General features: G+C 43.5%; 1 protein-coding gene and 1 long non-coding RNA gene across 5 annotated transcripts in view; one reads left to right on the forward strand and one right to left on the reverse strand.

Moving 5' to 3' along the window:
* Positions 1-20,443, reverse strand: part of HAO2 (hydroxyacid oxidase 2) — a 31,186-nt gene continuing 10,743 nt past the window's right edge. For 2 of the 4 annotated variants that reach the window (XM_027535612.1, XM_027535616.1), the window contains 7 exons: positions 16,049-16,187; positions 13,948-14,099; positions 11,806-12,089; positions 10,171-10,380; positions 5,707-5,865; positions 5,069-5,138; positions 1-1,328 (listed from right to left, as the gene is read on the reverse strand). In XM_027535612.1, coding sequence (XP_027391413.1) covers positions 1,273-1,328; positions 5,069-5,138; positions 5,707-5,865; positions 10,171-10,380; positions 11,806-12,089; positions 13,948-14,099; positions 16,049-16,179 — 1,062 coding nt within the window. In that variant the 5' untranslated portion in view covers positions 16,180-16,187 and the 3' untranslated portion in view covers positions 1-1,272. Of the gene's footprint in view, positions 1,329-5,068; positions 5,139-5,706; positions 5,866-10,170; positions 10,381-11,805; positions 12,090-13,947; positions 14,105-15,984; positions 16,188-20,443 lie in introns of those variants that run through there. The other 2 variants (XM_027535620.1, XM_027535627.1) reach the window with 2 other exon arrangements.
* Positions 16,194-20,443, forward strand: part of LOC113888571 — a 61,701-nt gene continuing 57,451 nt past the window's right edge. Inside the window, exon 1 of the long non-coding RNA XR_003510015.1 lies at positions 16,194-20,091. This is a non-coding gene — a long non-coding RNA (uncharacterized LOC113888571). The remainder of the gene's footprint in view (positions 20,092-20,443) is intronic.

A 20,443-nucleotide genomic window follows, 5' to 3' on the forward strand; every position in this document is an offset into this window, starting at 1 on the left:
TTATGAAATTATCAATATTTATTTAGGATATCGGGAATTTATCCTTAACTTCCTTAATGTCTTCAAGTGTCAGATCTTATTTAGCCAAGCGCCCCTGCTCTAGAAGTCTATTCTTGCTGACTGCTGGTCTGGGGAGTTTTTACTCTGATAGGGCATTTATTCATTTTCCCATCTCTCCTTTCACCCTTTTCAGTCCATCCACTCATCTATCCATCCTACAAATGTTTATTGAGATGCTGCTATATGCCAAACCCAGTACCAAGCATATAGTTTCTTGCTCAGAGACATGTAAAGTCTATTTATGGAGAGAGACCAATAAACATAACACATTATAATAAGGATTGTAATAGTATAATGTGCAAAGCACAATAGGAAACCTTTAGCAAGTAGCCAGGTAAGAATAGGTGATATTTGAACAAGATCTTAAAAGATAAATAGGAATTTGCCCAATAATAATCATAAAAGCTAATAGCTCTTTATTTTTTAAGAGGGATTTTTTCAAGTTTTATTTATGTATTTTAATTTTTGGCCACATCCTGCAGCATGTGGGAACTTAATTCCCCCACCATAGCTTGAATCCACACCCCCTATATTAGAAGGTGAAGTCTTAACCACTGGACCACCATGGAAGTCCAAAAACTACTCTTTCTTAAACTTAGGGGCTAAGCATTGTGCTCTGAACTTTATGTATGGTATCTCCCTCAATCTTTCTCCCAACCTAATAGGGTAGGTATTATAAACCTCATTTTATACACAAAGACATGGAAGAACAGAGATCAAAAAACATTCCCAAGTCTCACAGCTTGTCAGTAACAGACCTGGCAATCCTGTGTCTGTATGACTCCAAAGCTTATGTTTTTAACTATATTATTTCTCTGTTGTCTACAGATAGGAGTATGATTTTTGTTGAGGAATATTTTATAGGTATAGCTCTTCTGTTCTTGGGTACAGATTTCCATAGTTATTTCATAGAAACATAGTATATTCAAATAGTTGTAATCACTAGTTATTTCAGCCATTGCTGATCTGCTCTTTTAAGATCTCTGCTTTCAGAGGAGGATTTCAGGCAAGACAGCAACATATACAAGGCGGTGAGGCAAAGAAGGGCATTGGCATATTTGAGGAAGATGAGGGATTTGGGGTGGAGTGGTTGAGGGTGCAGGGATAAACTGCTGGCCAGGATGGGACTGAGGCAAGAGGGCATCACACACCCTATGATTTTGTCTTCCTCCTATGGGCAAACTCTGCAGTCAGGCCATCGGCTGTCTTTCTTTACAACCTGGAGAACTGGATCAGGTCCTGATTGATCTCAGCAACCGATCGGCAACCTAAAAAAAACAAAAAAAACAAAATGTAGTTTAAAAGCTCATTTCTCTGAAACCCCAGTCACCACCCCACCATGGGGATAGAAACAAGCCTTGACCCTTGCCCTCACCCTGATAAAATGTTATATATACAGAACATATCACGTAATTCTGATTACATTGGGAATTGTTTTGTGAGCCTGTGCTTGTGTCCTCTTTGAAAACAGCCATGGCAAAATGGGATGGTAAAAAACATAAAAGCAGTATTTCAGCCTTTTGAAAAGTCAGTTTGTGTGCAGTGAATACCCCTGACTACTGAACCACCAGGGAAGCCCCTGGTGTTGATGATAGGTGACAGGAACGGCAGGTGAGGGATGCGTAAATAACTCATAAAATGAACTAAGTCAGCAGAAGCAGGAATTTGGAGCCAGAGGTGCTCTCATCAGAAGTGACAATGATTTTGACAGCTCTGGGTTTCCACGGGGCAGACAGAATTGTGCAGCTTTGGAGAGGGTAGACTTCCTCAAGGAGTGCAGAGATGCCAGAATAGAAACTGCTGATACACTGTAGTAGAAATAAATATTTAAACTATGCAAAAATGTCTCAGTAGTTGCATCGAAGTGTGTGATACCATTTTGAGACACTTTGAAGCATCCCATGTAAGCCCTTGTTCTACTTATCAGCATGAGCTCAGCAGATGGAGTCTTGGTCCACATGGTACCAGGGACACTGCCTTGTTCTTGGTAGAGGTTCACTAAAGGTTTAACAATGAATTCATAATTACAAGGTACTCATGTTTTTTTCATTACTGTAAATTAGGAGGATATTCACACTAAAACACTTTGGCTAAATTAAAACAGAGTGGGTAGTTTCGAGCAATAAAACTCAAGAAGATTCAGCCCCTATTGAATCTTCTGTTTCAGCCCCTGTCCCTTACAAGAGATGAGACCTAAGTGAGGTCTGTGTACACATGATTTATATGTGCACAGTTTTGTTTTCCAAGACAAATTGGGATTGTAACGTTCCTATATGTACAGTTTTGGCATGTGGTCTCACAATTAGGAAAAGATGATTTCTAAGCTTATTTTGATTTCACATGCAAATAGGGTTCTCTTCTCAGGGCTGAGATGTCACAAGGTTACAGAGGAAAAATGTCACACATCTCCACGAGGTTTAGGAGAGAGAAGTCATATTGACTGATCACCTCCTGGGTGCTGGTTTTGTGTCAAGCATCTTACATGCATTGTGCAGGGAAGGGCTGATCTTGGACTGCAAGGAGATCCAACCAGTCCATCCTAAAGGAGATCAGTCCTGGGTGTTCATTGGAAGGACTGATGTTGAAGCTGAAACTCCAATACTTTGGCCACCTGATGTGAAGAGCTGACTCATTTGAAAAGACCCTGATACTGGGGAAGATTGAGGGCAGGAGGAGAAGGGGACAGCAGAGGATAAGATGGTTGGATGGTATCACTGACTCAATGGACATGGGTGTGGGTGGACTGTGGGAGTTGGTGATGGACAGGGAGGCCTGGCATGCTGTGGTTCATGGGGTCGCAAAGAGTCGGATGCGACTGAGCGACTGAACTGAACTGAATGTGAAACTCTATGGAGTTTCACATTATGATTTTCTATTTGAGTGAGTTCCACTGAAAACACAGCCCTCCTCACCTGAGACCCCCTTCTCCCCAGGGATCAGCTTGGGGAGTCTTTCCTGCGGGACCGATACCCACAGAGAATGCTGAGGGATGTCCTTCAGCCTAGATTTTCTCTTCTTTCCCTTCTTCCCCAAACCCTCCTGCCTATCCCACATTTAGTTGTTGATTAGTCATTTTTCTCTGCATTTAAACAATACATTCTCATTGGAGAACAATTAGAAGGAAAGAAATATAAAAAGTTAGGCATAAAAGTATTCATCATCCTGTTTTCTCTTTCTTTTTTTCCTGACCCCATTTAAGAAGAGGGCTCTCTACCCTTTATTTCAGAAAAAGATTTTCCAGTCTCTATTTCCATCCCAGTGGTTGTTAAGTATAAACTTTTGGTGGAATAAAAAAGCTTTGTTATTGTGAATTCCCCCTCCAGGCTTCTGTTTTAAAAGGTCAGACATAATGTCACAAAGACAGGAGAAAATATTTGGGGGAGCAACAGAAGTCACCTCAATCTCTCGGAACCTGCAGAAACTCATAGATCTTTCCATCTCTCTCTCCCTCCCAAGGGCAAAAGACATCAACATGATATCTGTTCACACTTGTGCCCTCCTCGCCCTCATGGGAGAGACTTGGTAACCTTGGGTTATTTATTGACTTATCTTCATAGGCTTTGGCCCCAGATGGAGAGTCCTGGTCCATGATGCCTTAATCCACTCCCCCAGTTTTTTTTCCTATTAATCTACTCAGTTGAAAGGGACTGGCATTAATGCTGGTCTAAGTTTTCTAGCTTAAACTACTTAAGCCCAAAAGGCTGAGTTCACAGCCCCAGTGAACACTATGTAGCTTGGATGCTAAGTACAAGATACTTGTCTAGATAGCTGATGAAAACCAGACTAGAAAAGACCTGGACACCTTGCCTTGTGCCTGGCAGATGGCAGACACTTGGTAGCATCATCTGTGGAAATAAGTCAATGGCACAAAAACGACTCCACTTCAGATCTCTGGATTCATTATTTTGTTACTTCTGGAGGAAGTTCCTATTATCACCAAATTTTAGAATTGAGGCATGAATGGAGGTCTTATTTGGGTTTATCTTGTCTGCCTCTCACATTACAATCTATTACCATCTACAGCAGACAAAGACAGTCAGAGACAGAGCTACCGATGACTGGCATTTGGGCAGGCTAATTTTCTATGAGACAGCTCCAAGCATTTTAGAACATTTAGCATCCTTGATCCCTGAGTACTGAACACCTCCAACACCAACCCTGCATCATTGTGCCAGTGAGAAAAAAGGATAAGCCACCCCCCACCCCCAAACTAAATGATTCTGAAGAAGGAAGTTACCATCATTATCTGAGAACCACTATTTCACAGGATCACTGGATTCCAGTGATCACATGGATTTGCTGAACACATGTAAGTTTTTATGAACACTGCTTTATAGTTACCTCGTTTATGCCTGATACCTGCCTGTGTGTAACTCTGAGACGTTCAAGTTTGTCTTGTTGCCTGTGGTTACTCAGGATGATGTTTTTCCTTCTCTCTGTTCTGTCATCCTGCTTGCTTCCACCTTTACAGTTCCTCCATGCTTTCCCTGTGACTTAATTTCCCTACTCTTAACAATCCATGAATCTTACTTAAAGATCACCCCAAGAACTACATCTGACAAGTTTGATGGGATCTGAGCAGGCCAAAGTGAGATGGGACCCTCTTTACCACAATCTGAAATTGCACTTGCTTTTGTGGCAGAGGTATCACATTCTGAATTTGTGCTTAACTGGCTCAGATGGTAGAGAGTCCGCCTGTAATGCAGGAGACCCAGGTTCAATCCCTGGGTCGGGAAGATCCCCTGGAGAAGGAAATAGCTGCCCACTCCAACGTTCTTGCCTGGGAAATCCCACGGACAGAGGAACCTGGCAGGTTTACAGTCCCCAGGGTCACAAAGAGTCAGACACGACTGAGAGACTAACACTTTCATTTCACTTTGTCTCAGGGATTTCCTCTGTGCTCTCTCTGGGTTTGGGAGAGGCAAATGAGAAGGAAGGGCCCGAGCTTCTGTTCTTTAGACAGCCTGCTTTTAGCTCTGAGTTAGGAAAAGCATGGTAAAAAACTTACCTGTCAGGGTCATGGAAGTGTGGAATTCATTTTTTAAAATGTCCAAAACTTCCTTAACACCATGTTCACCCTGCTCACAAGACAGAGAAAAGAGGAGACTCAAAGTGGCATGAAGGAACATCCTGACCACAGGCTGAGTTTCAATACTAAGTGAGGGGACTTCCCTGGCGGTCCATGCTGTCAATGCAGGGGGCCTGGGTTTCATCCTTGGTCAGGAAACTCGATCCCATACACCTTGACTAAGAGTTCGTGTGCCTCCTCTAAAGAACCCATATGTCGCAACAAAACTGAGGATCCTGCGTGATGCAACTAAGGCCTGGTGCAGCAAAGTAAATAAACATTAAAAAATACTTCTAAGTGAGCTCAGAGCTGTGGTGGGGCGGATGGGGGCTATCTGTGAAATTTGAACTATGTTGGGAATAAAGGAAAGCAAAGAGTAAAAAGGTGGGGCTGAGAGCTCTTGAAAATTTACAACATGCTGTGGAAGAAGTGTGGAGGGGCAGGTGAGGTGTCACTGTCCTTCAGGATCTGTGGCACCTCCAAAAACTGGTTAAACTTGGGGGTTAAACCACAGAAGCACGTGGAAACAAATAAGAAGTGGGGTGCCTTCCGGTTGGTTTTCATTTTACCACTCTCACCTTGTAGGCAAGACCCCACAGAATGGGTCTCCCCACAAAAACGCACTTAGCCCCGAGGGCTAGAGCCTTCAGCACATCGTTGCCAGTCCGGATCCCACCATCCAGGTACACTTCAACCTTCCCTTTCACAGCGGCCACCACTTCTGTCAGGGCATCGATCTGAAAACAAGAGACAAGTGTGGCTCAGAGACTTCCTTTTGGACTCTCAGGGTGTCACGGGACAGCACTGCCCCCCAGGTTTGGCTGGCTCCAGGAGGTCTAAGCTGGGGCAATGCCTCAGGCTTCTATGCTTGAGGCTGCAGATGCTGTCAAAGCAGGGTAGCTACATTCCCAAGGCCCAGGGACTCTTTCTAGGCTACCCGCTCCTGCCCTTTCCTGCTCCACCAGAGTTCAGGTGTTTACAGCTTGGAAGAAATTCTTGGTATTTCTTAACATCCCCAAGGGGGCATTTTTCCATTTGTAGTGTTCGCTTTTGTGTGCTGAGTCACTCAGTCGTGTCTGACTCTTTACTGCCCCGTGACTGTAGCCCTCCAGGCTCCTCTGTCCATGGGATTTTCCAGGCAAGAATACTGGAGCAGGTTGCCATGCCCTCCTCCAAGGGATGTTCCCAACCCAGGGACTGAACCCAGGTTCCTTGTTTTTCCTGCATTGGCAGGGAGATTCTTTAGCAGTAGTGCCACCTGTTCTTTTTATTTCATTTTATTTTTTACAAACATTTATATTGGGGTATAGCCAGGTAGCAATGTGGTAGTTTCAAGTAGACAGCAGAAGGATTCAGGCATACATATACATGTATCCACTCACCCCCAAACTCCCCTCCCATCCAGGCTGCACACAATGTTTTAATCTTCTTCTTTTTAAAGGACATTTTGACTTTTGATTCTCTTCCACTTTCTCTGCTTCTAAGGTGGCACAATTAGAAATGTTCTCCATTGCTAAGGCCCTAAGTCTTTTTGGCAAAATAAATGCGATTAACCGTGACCCTAGTGTCTGAACCACAGCCTGTTCCATGTAACTGGGCTGTAACTTATTCCTGACACAACACATCTGAGCAACTTGTTCCTGACTCCCTTACGGGGTATCTGAGACACGGGAGAGAAAGGCAGTGGTAACATTGTAAGAGCTTGGTTGAAGCCTTAGAAAGACAAAACAAAAACACCTGATCACTCTGGCTGCCTCTCTCAACTGGATCTTTTCTCCCACCTTTTTTTCTCTTTCATTCCCAGCTGTGTGGTCAACAGCCCTGTCGAAATAAGGTGCCCCAGACTGAGCTATGTTCCTGGGCACCTCCAAGTCTGTAAGGAGGGGTGATGGCAGAGTCTGGGGGGAGGGTCCTGAAGGAAAAGTTTCTGGAACTGCCTCAGGGCTCCTGTTCTGTCTCTTTGAGGAATAACTGAAGAGGAGGAGTAGAATCTGCAGCGGAAGGAGTCGATTGAATTCTGCCTGAATGAGATCCTTTGGTGAGACCAAGCAGAGTATGAAATCAGGGAGGAAAGAGCTTTGTACTTTCCAAGTGGGTGGGGGAGAATTGAACATTTTGTTAACCTACATGTAAAGACTGGAGAGAATGTGCATCAAAATCGGTATTTTTACAGTCCCACCATGGTACTATGTGAAACATTTCTACAGAAGGCTCAATAGCTGTGGCACTCGGGCTTAGTTGCTTTGTGGCCTGTGGGATCTTCCTGATCCAGGGATCAAACCCACGTCTCCTGAATGGGCATGCTGTGAGAAAGAAAGAAATGTACTCATGCAAACTCTTCTGCCCTGTGCACTCAGTTGCTCAGTTGTGTCCAGCTCTTTGCAACCCCATAAATCGCACCCTGCCAGCCTCCTCTGTCCATGGGGATTCTCCAAGCAAGTATACTGGAATGGGTAGCCATGCCCTTCTCCAGGGGATTTTCCCAACCCAGGGATTCAACCCAGGTCCCCCGCATTGCAGGGGGATTCTTTACTGTCTGGGCTACCAGGAAAGCCCTTCTAGTGAGCCACATTGGACAATGGAACTGAGAGTAGTTTAAGAAGCACAGTAGGGGGTGAATTTCAGCCTGCGGTTCACTCAGTATGGCTTGAGAGTTAACTTTTGATAAGCCACAATAGGGCATTCATTAGAGTCTTCTGGGGCCAAAGCTAGCTTTCCCCTGGTTCTGGAAGGAAGCACAGGAGTGTTAGATATGAAACATTACAGAGATGGACTATCACTGAGACAGTCACACCCCTCACAAGGAGGGACTGGGTTGAGAAGAGTGAGCAACTTACCCCAGGCACAAAATTTAAAGGGTGTCAAAAATATAAATAATATTTGAATACAATGTTTATAAAAATCAAATGGCAAACTTTGACCTGCAAGCTGGGGGCTTGTTTTTATAAATAAAACTTTATTGGAACCAGGGCCAGGTTACAGTGAAATGAGTGAGGCAACATTATGCAAGTGCAGGATCAGATCCTATCTCTGTTAAAACTGTTGCTATTCACTGTGGATTTTTTCTGCATTAATTTTCATCTTTCAAATGGTGCATGAAACTATTATTCCTAATTCAGTTTTTTTTGGCATCTTCTTGAATTTTGAGCCAAGGGTGGGTCTCTCACTAGCCTCCCACTAATCTTGGTACTGTCCCTGGATGATCTTGGGTTTGGCTGTTAGGTCAGATGGCCTGGGAGAACAGCATGTTGATCAGTGTGATGGGGCAGAAGAAACTCTTTTTGTTCTGGCACCTTCCTTCCTCACTGCTCATTCTTTTTTGAGGAAGTGCAGTGTGAAAATTAGTGGGCCATTTATCCCCACTCCTCTCTCAGAACTCCCTGAGGGAGCAAGACTAGCTAAACTGATTAATGAGAGACAGCCAATTATGTAATGTTTTATTAGAGTTATTTCAAAAGTCAGTATTCTACCCTGTTTGCTGCTGGTTGGTGAGGGGCTCTTTGCTTTCTGTTCTTATTGTCAGCACAGTTGGGTCAGCTCAGAACCTGCTATGCTCTGCACACTCTATTTTGTCAATTACTGGATACGTGAGAGATGGCTTTATGGGTATCCTTGATGGAGTTGGGTGAGAGAGCTCAGCGCATGTTCTGAAGACCTACATTCTCCTAAAGTCTTAGGTCAAGAGTTGGGATGGGAAGTAGAAGGCTTGACCATTCCCTGTAGTTCAACCCATGCTTGTTTGCTATGAGGTAGAACCTGGTAGAGAGGAGGAGGCCAGTGATTGGCATTTGAAACCTCCAAGTTTCATAAACCTTGAAATGTATAAACTGGCTGGTTAGCTTTTTCTATTTCCTGTAATTCTTTTTAAAGGAGAAATTGAGAATGTGCTAAAGATTTCAGGATGGTCACTGATGTATTGTTTAAAAGAGTGAACCCTTGGAAGCAATCCAGATGTTAAACAATAGGAAGGTGGTCATATAAATTGTCCATTCATACTATACACCATTAAAAACAAAAGCGAATTTATTGAAGTAAAATGATGCTCTTGATATATTGATAAATGAAGAGAAGAAAATTGCACAATATCATATATAGTTTTCAAACCTAAAATGTTACATTTACATTAAGTTGATTACCAAACTATTGTCATTAATAATAATGATTTTTATCTTAATTCTTTTTGTTTAGATATATTTTACAATTTACTTGCAGTGAATATGTCCTACTTAAAAGACCAAAAAAAAAAAAAAAAAAAACCCTTAAGAGGAAAAAAACTCACTTCCATTTCTCAGAATGAGTCAAGCAGCATAGAAGAATCCCTTGAAAAATACAAGCTATCAGTCTCCATGAAATCAATGAACTTCCTTTAAAAATTCTTTCTCTGCCTCCCTCCTTTTCATTTTCTTTCCCCAGACTCCATCTCTAATGGACAAATTCATAAGCTAGGGGAAAATTTAGACTGTCTTGGATTTTTAGCAAAAGATTCATAGAGCATTTTAAGTTTTACTGTGAAAGTTATTTATTAGCTTAAGTGAGGCACCATTTCTTCCTGGGATGTGTCATATGAGAAAATATGAGGTTCCAATCCATGCAGACAGGCAAGCTTCCAGCTGAATGCTTCTTCCAGAAGGCAGGTGACCACTATGCCTTGGGAACAACTCTTCTATCAAATTTCACCTTAACCACTTATTAACTGTGTAAACTCACAAGTTACTTAACGTCTCTACATCTTACAGTATCCTCATCTGTTAAGTAGGGATAATAATGCAGGACTGTTGTGCGCTTTAGAGATGACATATGTTGAGTTTGTAAGAATAGCCTGGCACACACTAGACTATTATTAATGATTAAAAGTCCTTCATATATATATACACGCATATAACCTTCATATATATATACACACATATAACCAACATAGTCGGTTAGGGAGAGGGGAACGAGCACCAAATATCACAGAGTGCCTTGCTGTGGACACACATACAAATGCATGTGCACACACACAGCACTTACAGACACACCCACTCTGAAGTCATTCTACTTACTGAAGCAGGAACCTCATCAAGCTGCCTCCCACCATGGTTGGAAACAATGATGCCATGGACATTGTGCTTCACAGCTAACTCTGCGTCCTCTTTTGTCAAGATCCCCTTAAGGATGATGGGCAATCGAGTCATGCTTTGAAACCAGGAGAGATCTTCCCAGCAGATGGATGGGTCAATTGGGGACATTTGGAAATAAGGCATTACATTTCCCTGTGGGGAATAAGAGAACCTTAGCCTTGAATTCCTTTGAGACTCTCATTCCAAAGACGAGGCACATTTGAAAAGCCGCCATTTGTAAGCTTGAAAAGAGGAACCATAAAAGCCAACACTACGTCTAGCTCCTTTCCAAACAAAACTTTTGTTAAAGAATTTCTACTCCCATTGCTTATTTGTTAACCATTACTTGTGTCCCTGCTCAATAATTTTTCTAAGACCTGGGAACACAAAAACAAATGAGACACAGTCCTTACTTTCAACCCCCCCCCCCCCCACATCTCAGAGTTTATTAAGTGAGATAGATAAGCAAAAACATTTATAGGCCAATGTGATTGTTGTGACTGAGATATGTACAAGGTAACAATAACTAAGCAAGACTTCAATAATCTTAAGTCAGTATTGCGTGCCTGCTCAGTCATGTCAATTCTTTGTGACCCTCTGAACTGTAGCCTGCCAGGCTCCTCTCTCCATGGAATTTCCCAGGCAAGAATACTGGAGTGGGTTGTCATTCCCTTTTCCAGTGGCTCTTCCCCATCCAAGTATCAAACTCATATCTCCTGTGTCTCCTGCATTGGCAGGCAGATTCTTTACCACTGAGTCATTTGGGAAGCCCATATTTATCTTTGCTCACCATGTGAATCAAATATCTATAGGCCCCAAGGTATCCCTGGAATCTGAGCTAAGATACCAGAAACCCTCAAGGCCAATTTGTGGCTAAAGGGTAGAACTATTGAGTCACTTGGCTGGATATCGCAGCTGCTCATTGGCTGAAAAGGCTGGTATCATTATTTCTAATGCAGTCAAGGGATTCCAACTTTACCACAGCTTTCTCTCTCTGGGACACTTCATCCCATTGGACTAAAGGATTTTAATGGAGGAAGTGCCTTTGTAGTCACCTTGTTCAAAAAACTACACTGTAGCTCTCTGGTGCCCCATGGATGAGTTCCAGGTGTGCAGAGATACTGCTGCCCAGTTTTCAAGGCAGTCCTGCTCCATAGGCATTCACCTTGAATAGGAGCATCTTTTTCACATGGTCCATTTATCTATGTATGATCGTTTTCTAAGTGTGCCATAAAGTAGAAAATGTTGGAAGAAACTTTTACTCTTCTGTCTCATGAAAAAAAAAACCAAAAAACTTCTTTCCCTAGCTTTCTTATTTCCTAACATCCAGACCTGCCCAGAACACTTCTGGGGACAGGCTGGCCAGCTCCAGAGGTGAGAACAATTTGTCTTATATTCTGCTTATCTGGAAGTTCTGAGCAGCAGGAACTCCATCTGCTTTTTGAACTGCTGCATCCTTAGTGCCTGGCACAGAACAGGTACAGAACAATGACTTCTTGAGGAAAGAAAGAAGAGAGGAAAGAGGGATGGAAATCTGCCTCGTTACACCTGCCCTCCCGGCTCTGGTATCTTTCCTACCATCTCAGGTGATCCGAGATCTTTCAACAATAACTTCTTCATCAAGTCCACTTGGTTCGTAATGTCATTTCGTCTGTTGCCAACTTTGGGTACATCCACAGTGATGACCAGAGCTTTGAAACCCAGGGATTCCACCTTTTGGATCATCTGTTTGTTTATCTGCCGGTTCGGGTGCACATACAGTTGGAACCACCTCAGGCCCCTGGGGGCAGCAGCAACGATATCTTCAAGGCTACAGCTGGCATATGTGCTGGTGATGTAGCAGATACTGGCTGCCTGTGCAGCTGTAAAGCAAATGATACAGCTCAGGTTGGAGGGCAGTGACATTCTGAACTGGGGTGAAATGCCCTATAGGTCTGTGTTCCCTCTGGCCAGCTTGCCTGTGAGTGAAGATAAAGCTTGACCTCATTCTTCTTCCCTATCGGGCAGGCATCAGAGGTGTTTGATCAGACTGCCTGGGTCCTCCACTGTATAACTGGTCTTATAAACTCTGTATTCCATTAAAATATTTCAGGCTAGAAATGACATTGAGTCCCCAAAACCATTTCCCAAAACCATTTGAACATGTTGCAGCTTTCAGATAGGAAATGGACATCTTATGAATCCATTAATGAAGCAGAAAGAAACTAAAGAAGGTGAAGGTTGAGAACATAATTCCAAGGAGAAGACAGCTTTGCAGTAGAAAAAGCATGCTATCTGGAGGTAGAAGAAAACTAGTTCTACAACTTCTTAGCTGTGTGGCCTTGAGTCTCTTTTTCTTTATCTGTAAAGGGGGAAAATGATAATATCACTCTTATAGGGTTGTTGCAAGATTAAATAGGATACCAGCTATGGTATCCTTTTTTTTTTTTAAAGCTATGAAGTGAGGTACTGTACAAATGCTGGTAATAATGTTGTTGATGATGGTGACGATGCTGACGATGGTGACAATGATGTGCCAATTGCACCTTTCTCATTTCTCATTTTAATCATTTTCAGGGAGGGGATTCCCCAAGAGGTTAATGTCACTACCATTCTACAACTCACAGGTAGAGACTTTGACCTAATCACAATTAATATTTCAGTTCCTAACATCAACAGGAGATAATGCTTTCTCCTGCCTAAAACAACCCAACACCCTCAACCATGAAGATTTAGTAGAGCAGTCATATTCATACAGGGTATTCATATTTTAACTCAGCCAAATTTGTTCCTAACCAGATGGATGTCACTTTAGCTCTAGTATCCTTGGATTCATCACTTCCTATATCACAGAGTCAAAGGAAAAGACCCCAGGGAACCCTTGGGCAACTTGAGAAAAAAAGATTTGGTTTCAGTTGAAGATGACAAATGAATCCCAGGAATATTTTTGCCCCCTGCTCTTCCCTTCTCCTCCCTTCTTGTTTTTTGGTGGTGGCAAATGAGGGAAGAGACTGAGATGGGACTAGGAAGAAGACAAAAGCCAATGGAAAACTTTTTCTCAAATAAGATGATCAAATCAACTGTGGTTTTTCGGTCATTAAGTTGTGTCCAGTTCTTTGCAACCCATGGACTGCAGCACACCAGGTTTCCCTGTTCTTCACTATCATCCTGAGTTTGCTCAAACTCATGTCCACTGAGTCAGTGATACCATCCAACCATCTCATCCTCTGTCATTCCCTTCTCCTCCTGCCTTCAACCTTTCCCAGAGGATAAGAGAAATGGAACATTTGGACGAGAGCACCTGCTAGGACCTCATGTTAGGAGCAAGGTCATGACTTTCTCCTCGTCCTGAATTAAGAGACTCGGCATTTAGCCCCAGCCCTGGCCCACGAGGGCTCAAAGAAAGGCCTCCCCCTGCTGGCCACACTAAGCAGCCCTTACCCCACAGGGCCAGTGCCCCTTTCTTGGCATGGCTTGGTGGGGTTTTCATACTCTCCTATTCATCTGTAGCTCCCTCCCACCCTAACCATTCTTTATAATGGAAAACTGGTATTTCCTCAATCTTAGGTGAAATGATAGGCAAATGTAGCTTTAACTGTTCCTTTTCCTATCCTTGATTCCAACCAGGTTCATGTCCATAAGCGTCTTCCATAGAGAAGCTGGTTGCCCCTGCCCTGAAGGACATGTCTGCACACCTAAAGGGCCTTGGGAGGGGAGCCTCAAGGTGGGGGCAGCTCATACCTCTGGCTGTGCTCATTTCTCCATCAGGCCAGGCGAGGCGGTGGAAACCTGTGGGTGCAATACAAATGGGAGCGCTGATCTCTGCTCCTTGGATGGTGGTCCGCATGTCCACCTTAGACACATCTTTCAGGTACCGGGGACGGAGGCGGATTCTGTGCTGGACAACAAAGAGATGTTCTGTTGGTGGGATCATTCTCCAGCATGAAGGTGCTGCTGGGACCTCTAGATTCCTGGCACAGGTCTAGGACCTCATTGGGTCCCAAGAAATCACTTGTGGGGTCAGTTGGCTGGTGAGGCAGTATAGACAAGCAGGAGGCGCCTTTCTTCTGGAAAGCCTCTCCCAACCCCCTATTCCACATTGACCTGGCCTTCCCTGAACTCCCACTGCACATATAGTCTTTCTGTTCTCTGCCTGCTCAATCAGAGTCTGTGTCTTGGAGCCATGCCTCCATGACCAGACTCTCAGCATGTGGAGGCTTTGATTGATGCATCATAACAAGAACTAGAATGGATATAAATGAGCAGGGCATAGGCTCTTCTCTCTTAGGTTAAACACAAATCTGTGTGTGTGTGTGTGTGTTGCTCAGTAATGTCCAACTCTGTGTGACCCCATGGATATAGCATGCCAAGCTCCTCTGGAAATCTTGCCAAGATTTCCCAGGCAGGAATACTCTGGGGTGGGGGGGTTGCCATTTCCTCCTCCAGGGATCATCATGACCCAGGAAACAAACCCAGGTCTCCTGCATTATAGGCAGATTCTTTACTACCTGAGCCACTAGGGAAGCCCAGACACAAGTCTCTTTAAGGCAAGAAAAGGTCATTGCAAGAGGACAAATCCCAGAGAATTATCACTTTTTTTTTTTTTTGGTTAGAGGCTAATTCATTGAAGATCTGACTTAAACACTACTTTATAAGAAGGTAGGGAAATTAACAAGTGTTAATTATATGAAACACATTTGTAAGTCCCAACAGAGACTTAGTTAGCTTCGGGGTCCAAAAGTGCTTGTTTTCCACAAAATACTATTATTCCTGTACATAAACTGAGAAAAATTTTTCTGGAAATGCTGATTGTGCGAACTTCCGTCAGAGAGCCTCAGTTACTTTATCTGTGAAATAGGAGTAATAATTCGACTTTCCTAATAGTCTTGTGAAGACACATGAGAGGAAGCAATTAAAGTGCTTAATATAGTGCTCAATAAATATGAAAACACAGAAGATAGGGTTCACCTTGTGTCCCATTTTCCAGTTTTTTTCTGGCCTCAGTATCACAGAGGTCAGCAAACATTTTCTGTAAAGGGTTAGATGGTATATATTTTAGGCTTAGTGCCATGAGGTCTTTGTCACAATTACTTGGCTCTGCTGTTGTAACATCACAGCAACCACTGATAAGATGTAGATGACTGAGCATGGCTGTGTTCTAATAAAATTTTATTTATGGACATTGAAATGGAAATTTCTTATAATTTTGACATTTTGTAATTCCTCTTTTGGTTTTTGTCAATGATTTAAAAATGAAAAAAAGCACAGCCTTAGCTTGTGGACCATCCAGAAGCAGTGGGCCCGACCTGACCATCCAGAAATAGGCAGTGGGCCTGGCCTGACCTGTTTACTGACCCCTACTTTACCACTGTTGTGGCAGCCCAGCCCTTCTCTCTTGAATCAATCTCCTGCTCTCCCCAAGACTCCTTGGGTCTCCATATTTCCTCCAGCATTGAGCCCTCTCTCCTGTTATACCGCCAAGCTGGAAGTTCAGGCATTCAGGAGGTTTAGGCTTACCCAGCTGGCTTCTCCTCCCCGCCCTGGGGGCTGGAGACCCGGAGACTGTTGCGCTATCTTTTCAAGTGGCAGAGTCAGCATGATCGGCAGAGGGTGGCTAGCTTGTGCTAGTTGTGCAGAGATTAAAGGTCTCTCCACCCATCCTATCCTCAGTTACCCACTCACCTGTGGAGAGAACCCCCCAAATCCCCACCACCAACAAAAGCCCATTACGATGTTTTGAATACTCTGTTCTTTGGAGGCAGAAACCAGGACTGCTACCTTCCAAGGAGCTTTCAACCTGGGCACCTTAGCTTAGCAATAGAAAGGATACGGAAGACCAGACTTTTTAAACGCTGCCATGTTTTCATCCCGCGTGCAGCAGTCATCAGCTCCTCCTTCGATAAAATCCCAGGTGGACTTAGATAGGTGCTCCCGAGCATGCTCCCGAAAGTCTGTCAAACACACCAAGGGCATTTCTGGACCTTTAAAGGAAAAACCAAAACCAACCAAACAAAACTCAATGCGAATTCTTCAGATAGTTGAGGCGGGTGAAGGGGTAGGTGTGGACTATAGCACAGAGCTGTTTGGATTCAACGTGAACCCCCGTGTAATCTTCATCCACAAGGAGGGGCTGCCAGACAGGCTGATTCCCAGACTGAGAGCAGGGAGTCGTGCTGCCCTCCTCTGCTCTCCCAGCCCCGGCTCCCACTCCTGGTTGTTGGGTCTCCTCACTATCCCTCAGGTCTGTCCCCTTGTTTCTAGGCCTGCTGCCTCAGATCTTATTGAGGCCCCACCACCTCTTATAAGAATATTATGAAAATTTCTTATCTCTTAGTTTCCATCTGGTCTCCCTCCAGCTGCCGGGGACCTTTCTAAAATGCAAGTCTGGCCATGGCTGTTGGCTTTCGAGTGCCCAGAGCGTGGCATTTGCACCTTTCTAGGACCTGGCTCCTGACACCAGCTTAATTTCTTGGTGGCTTTTTCTCATCAGCTGAGTCACTATAAACAATTTCTGAACATTCTGGAAGGCTATTTCGTATCTCTGCCTTTTGGGAAGGAGATCCATCAGGCCAAGAAAACTGGGTCTGAACAGAAATCAATATCTGGGAGTTCCTAGGAACCTCTGGGTATATGAATACATGAGGCAGTTAGTTCATTATCTGGTAGGAAGTTGACTTTTTGCAACTCTTTGGCTGGGTCATTGAGCATGGTGCTAATTTTGAGCCAAAGAAAATGATACATGCTCTCTCCATTCATTCCTATCCCCTTATTTGAACCTCATAAATACGTGGAGCTTGGTACTTCTGCTATGACCATACCTGAAAGAGGAAAAAGGGCAGGATTAGGTGGCAAATTTCTCTAGTAGGAGCAAGTATCTACAGAAATTCTGAAGGCACCGGTTACGGTCAGTCTCAGCATGTAGAGCTTCTGCATAAGAAGGTTCTACTATGAAGGGTGATGAAATCTGTAGTACGTAGCTCAGCACATCTCCCCAGCAGTTGGCCATGGGGTGAGTTACCCAAAGCCTGTGGGTAGAAACTAAGTGCCTACCAAGTTATCATCTGAAGGATGCAGATAAGACCCAGGGACTAGGGCTTCTAATGAGGCAGCTCCCTTAATGAATGATGGGACCAGAGAGGCCAGATGAAATGTGGGGTGTTGGGAATCTTGGTGGAGGTGAGGCTGTGCCAGAATCCAGTTAAGTCAGAGGAAAGTAGCCTAAACACCCGCTTGAAGGGCTAAGCAGAAAGAAGTTATACAACAGACAGGAAGCACCCCTGGGATGTGCCATGAGTTCTGCAAGGAGGCCTGGAGGTGGAGTTTGGAGCACAATCACAGAGCTTTTTGTGGACAGCACAACCTGTCATGGGCAGAGAGCAATTGGGGTGCTAAGTTGAGTTTGGCAAAGTGCAGGAACAATGTCTAATTTATCTCATTCCTATCTGACCCTTAAAGGCTCAGTGACTTTCAGTGAATGAATTCATCATTGTATTTATCCAGCTGTATTGCAATCAATTATTTAAACCTCTCTGTGCATAAAAGGGTTAATAAAGCAGACCTGAGAATGCTAGACCTCGGAAAGCTTGCATAAAGTTTGGACCTTGGCTGAAGTCTGGGAACTTGGATTTCAAGCGGGTTCCCACCATCTCCTGATAAGAATGTCTCTCTGTGTCTAAATTATTTGTGCAAACAATGTGCTCTATGCTGAACATCTGCTTTCTCTCTGAGAGTCCAGAATTTTGGTACGGGCTAGGCAGACAGTGTCCCTGTGACCAGCTCCCAGCAAAAAACCTTGGGCATCAACTTTCTAAAACAAGCTTCTCGGGTAGACAGCATCTCACAAAGTGCCGTCACAGCTCATTTTGGGAGGAATTAACTGCATCGTCTGTGATTCTACTGGGAGAGGGCTCTTGGGAGCTTATGCCTGTTTTCCTCTAGATTTTGCCCTTTGTCCCTTGCTGATTTTGCTTTGCATTCTTTCACTGTAATGAATCATAGCCTCAACTGTCTACTGTGTCCTGTAGATCTTCCTCGTGAATCACTGAACCTGAGACCCCCAACACACTTTGCCTCCCCAAGCAGTGGGACGTTATGTGACACTGAGCTGCTGTTCATAAGTGTTCGTTCCTTGAATTTACCATTCCCCTGTGTATCATCTCTCTGCTTTGTGGGCTGAGAATTCATCATCAAGTTTCAGCTCCCAGTGTCTCAACAAATCCCCATATCCTAAACATTACCCGCTCACAGAAATGTTCTTCTGCAGACTTTTAGCATAAAAACTTAACAGTATTTGCTTCTAATCTAAAGGAAATGGTACAGCCTCACTCAGAATCACTCACCTGGGATAATGTGAATAAAGCTGCTTGGAAATAAATAACGCACCATCTTTACGTATAGCAAACACAATTTTATCTAATGTCTGTCTACTATTTCCTTTTTCACCTACTATTTCCTTTTTCTTCCTAGTGAAGGAGATGGAGAAGGTGTTAGTTTCCTCTGAAGAGAATGGAGCCTGGGAAACAAATACTTTATGAAGGATTAGACAGTCAATTATTACAGGGGAAAGCTCAGACTCATGTCTTCTAGTAGTTTCTAAAGGTAGACAGTTTCCATTTTCAATTTCATGGTACAGAGCAAAGTAGTTGGTTTACCTAAATTACTTGTTATACTGAGTTTAAAAGAATTTTGTAGGGGGAAAGTATAATGATGATGCTTCTTTATTTTCTTTTCATAGCATATGTAAAATTTAGTAGAGTCCTGAGCCCATAATTTTTACTAGAGGTCTAACATAAGGTTCATAATTGAAGAGAAGGACAATTGTGTTGTTTCAAGTTTTCCCTATTTGGGAAGGAAACTAAGGACTATATGTTTTTATGTATTTCAGTTTGACCCATATTGGCTTTAAAGCCCCAGAAATTAAAGGGAGGGTCCAAGTTGTCTAACGGGTATGTTTTGTATTCCCATTTCATTTGACCTTCATTCCAGCATTTTTTTTTTCTTCTTTTCTCCTCTACCCCAGTTATGCAAGAGGAAGAGAAAAGGGAGAAAAGGATGAAAGTCTTTTGCTCGCTGATCAACAGCTTAGCTCATTTTAGCTCATTTCATCTGTTTAGCTTTTTTTTTTGTCTAGGGTAAAAAAAAAGATAAGGTGCAACTTACATACCAGTAATAAGGAAACTAAAACCTAAGTGTAAAGACACTCAGTGGTACCTGTTGCTAACGACCTGAAGTTCAAATCTTCCCGAGTGAGGGAAAGGGGAAGTTCATAGACTGGGGCTGGTTAGCATTTCAAGGCAGATTTTGCTTTCTTCAAAATTGCTAAGTACCTACCAAATTAGGCTAGATAACAACCTGTCTTCCACTGGGGTTTCATATGGCTCATATGTTGATGTCTCTTTAGGAATGCTTTGACTTGTATGCACTCTGTAATAAATCTCGGGGTGAGGGGACATCATGGTGCAGGTGGCTGAGATTCAAGGGAGAATCTCAGGGCTATCTCAGATGACCTGCCTCCAGGATCAAATGCTTGGTGTCCTTTAAGTCCATGCGGCCTTGTCCCCTGGGAGCTTATGCCAAGTTTCCCAATGGAGTGGTAGAGATAACATCAAGGCTACATGTTGGCAGCCTTGTTTGAGACATTACTCTGTTCAAGGTTGGCTGACAGTGCTTTAATCTCTTTGTGAGTGACTATCTTAAGGACAGTGGCTGCAAAGCCTGGAGCCATTGCCATAGCAACAGTGGCCTTGGAACCAGAGAAGCTGTAGCAGGAGGAGGCCCTGGGAGTGGAAGGTGTAGACAGGGGAAGGAGGGGTCCTGGTATTGCTGGAGCCACAGGCAGTGTCAGGACCAGGAGATGGGAGTCAACAACACCCATAACTGAGGCAGGTGAGCCCCCAGGGAATCCTGAAATGAGGAGGGAAGGTCAAGGTCAGGGACTTGGATTCCTCTGTTGATGGACATCAGATGAATGGATAAGTGAATTGTGGTACATTTAACACAATGGAATATTACTTGTCACAAAAAAAAAAAAAAGGAACGGAACTGGGTCATTTGCAGAGATGTGGGTGGACCTTGGGATTATCATACCTAGTGAAGTAAGTCAGAAAGAGAAAAACAAATACCATAAATTAACGCATGTATGTGGAATCTAGAAATATGGTATAGATGATATTATTTGCAAAACAGAAATAGAGACATAGACATCTCTATGTCTCTCTAGCAAACATATGGATGCCAA

This window comes from Bos indicus x Bos taurus, chromosome 3, assembly GCF_003369695.1.
Source record: "Bos indicus x Bos taurus breed Angus x Brahman F1 hybrid chromosome 3, Bos_hybrid_MaternalHap_v2.0, whole genome shotgun sequence".
Classification (NCBI taxonomy): Eukaryota; Metazoa; Chordata; class Mammalia; order Artiodactyla; family Bovidae; genus Bos; species Bos indicus x Bos taurus.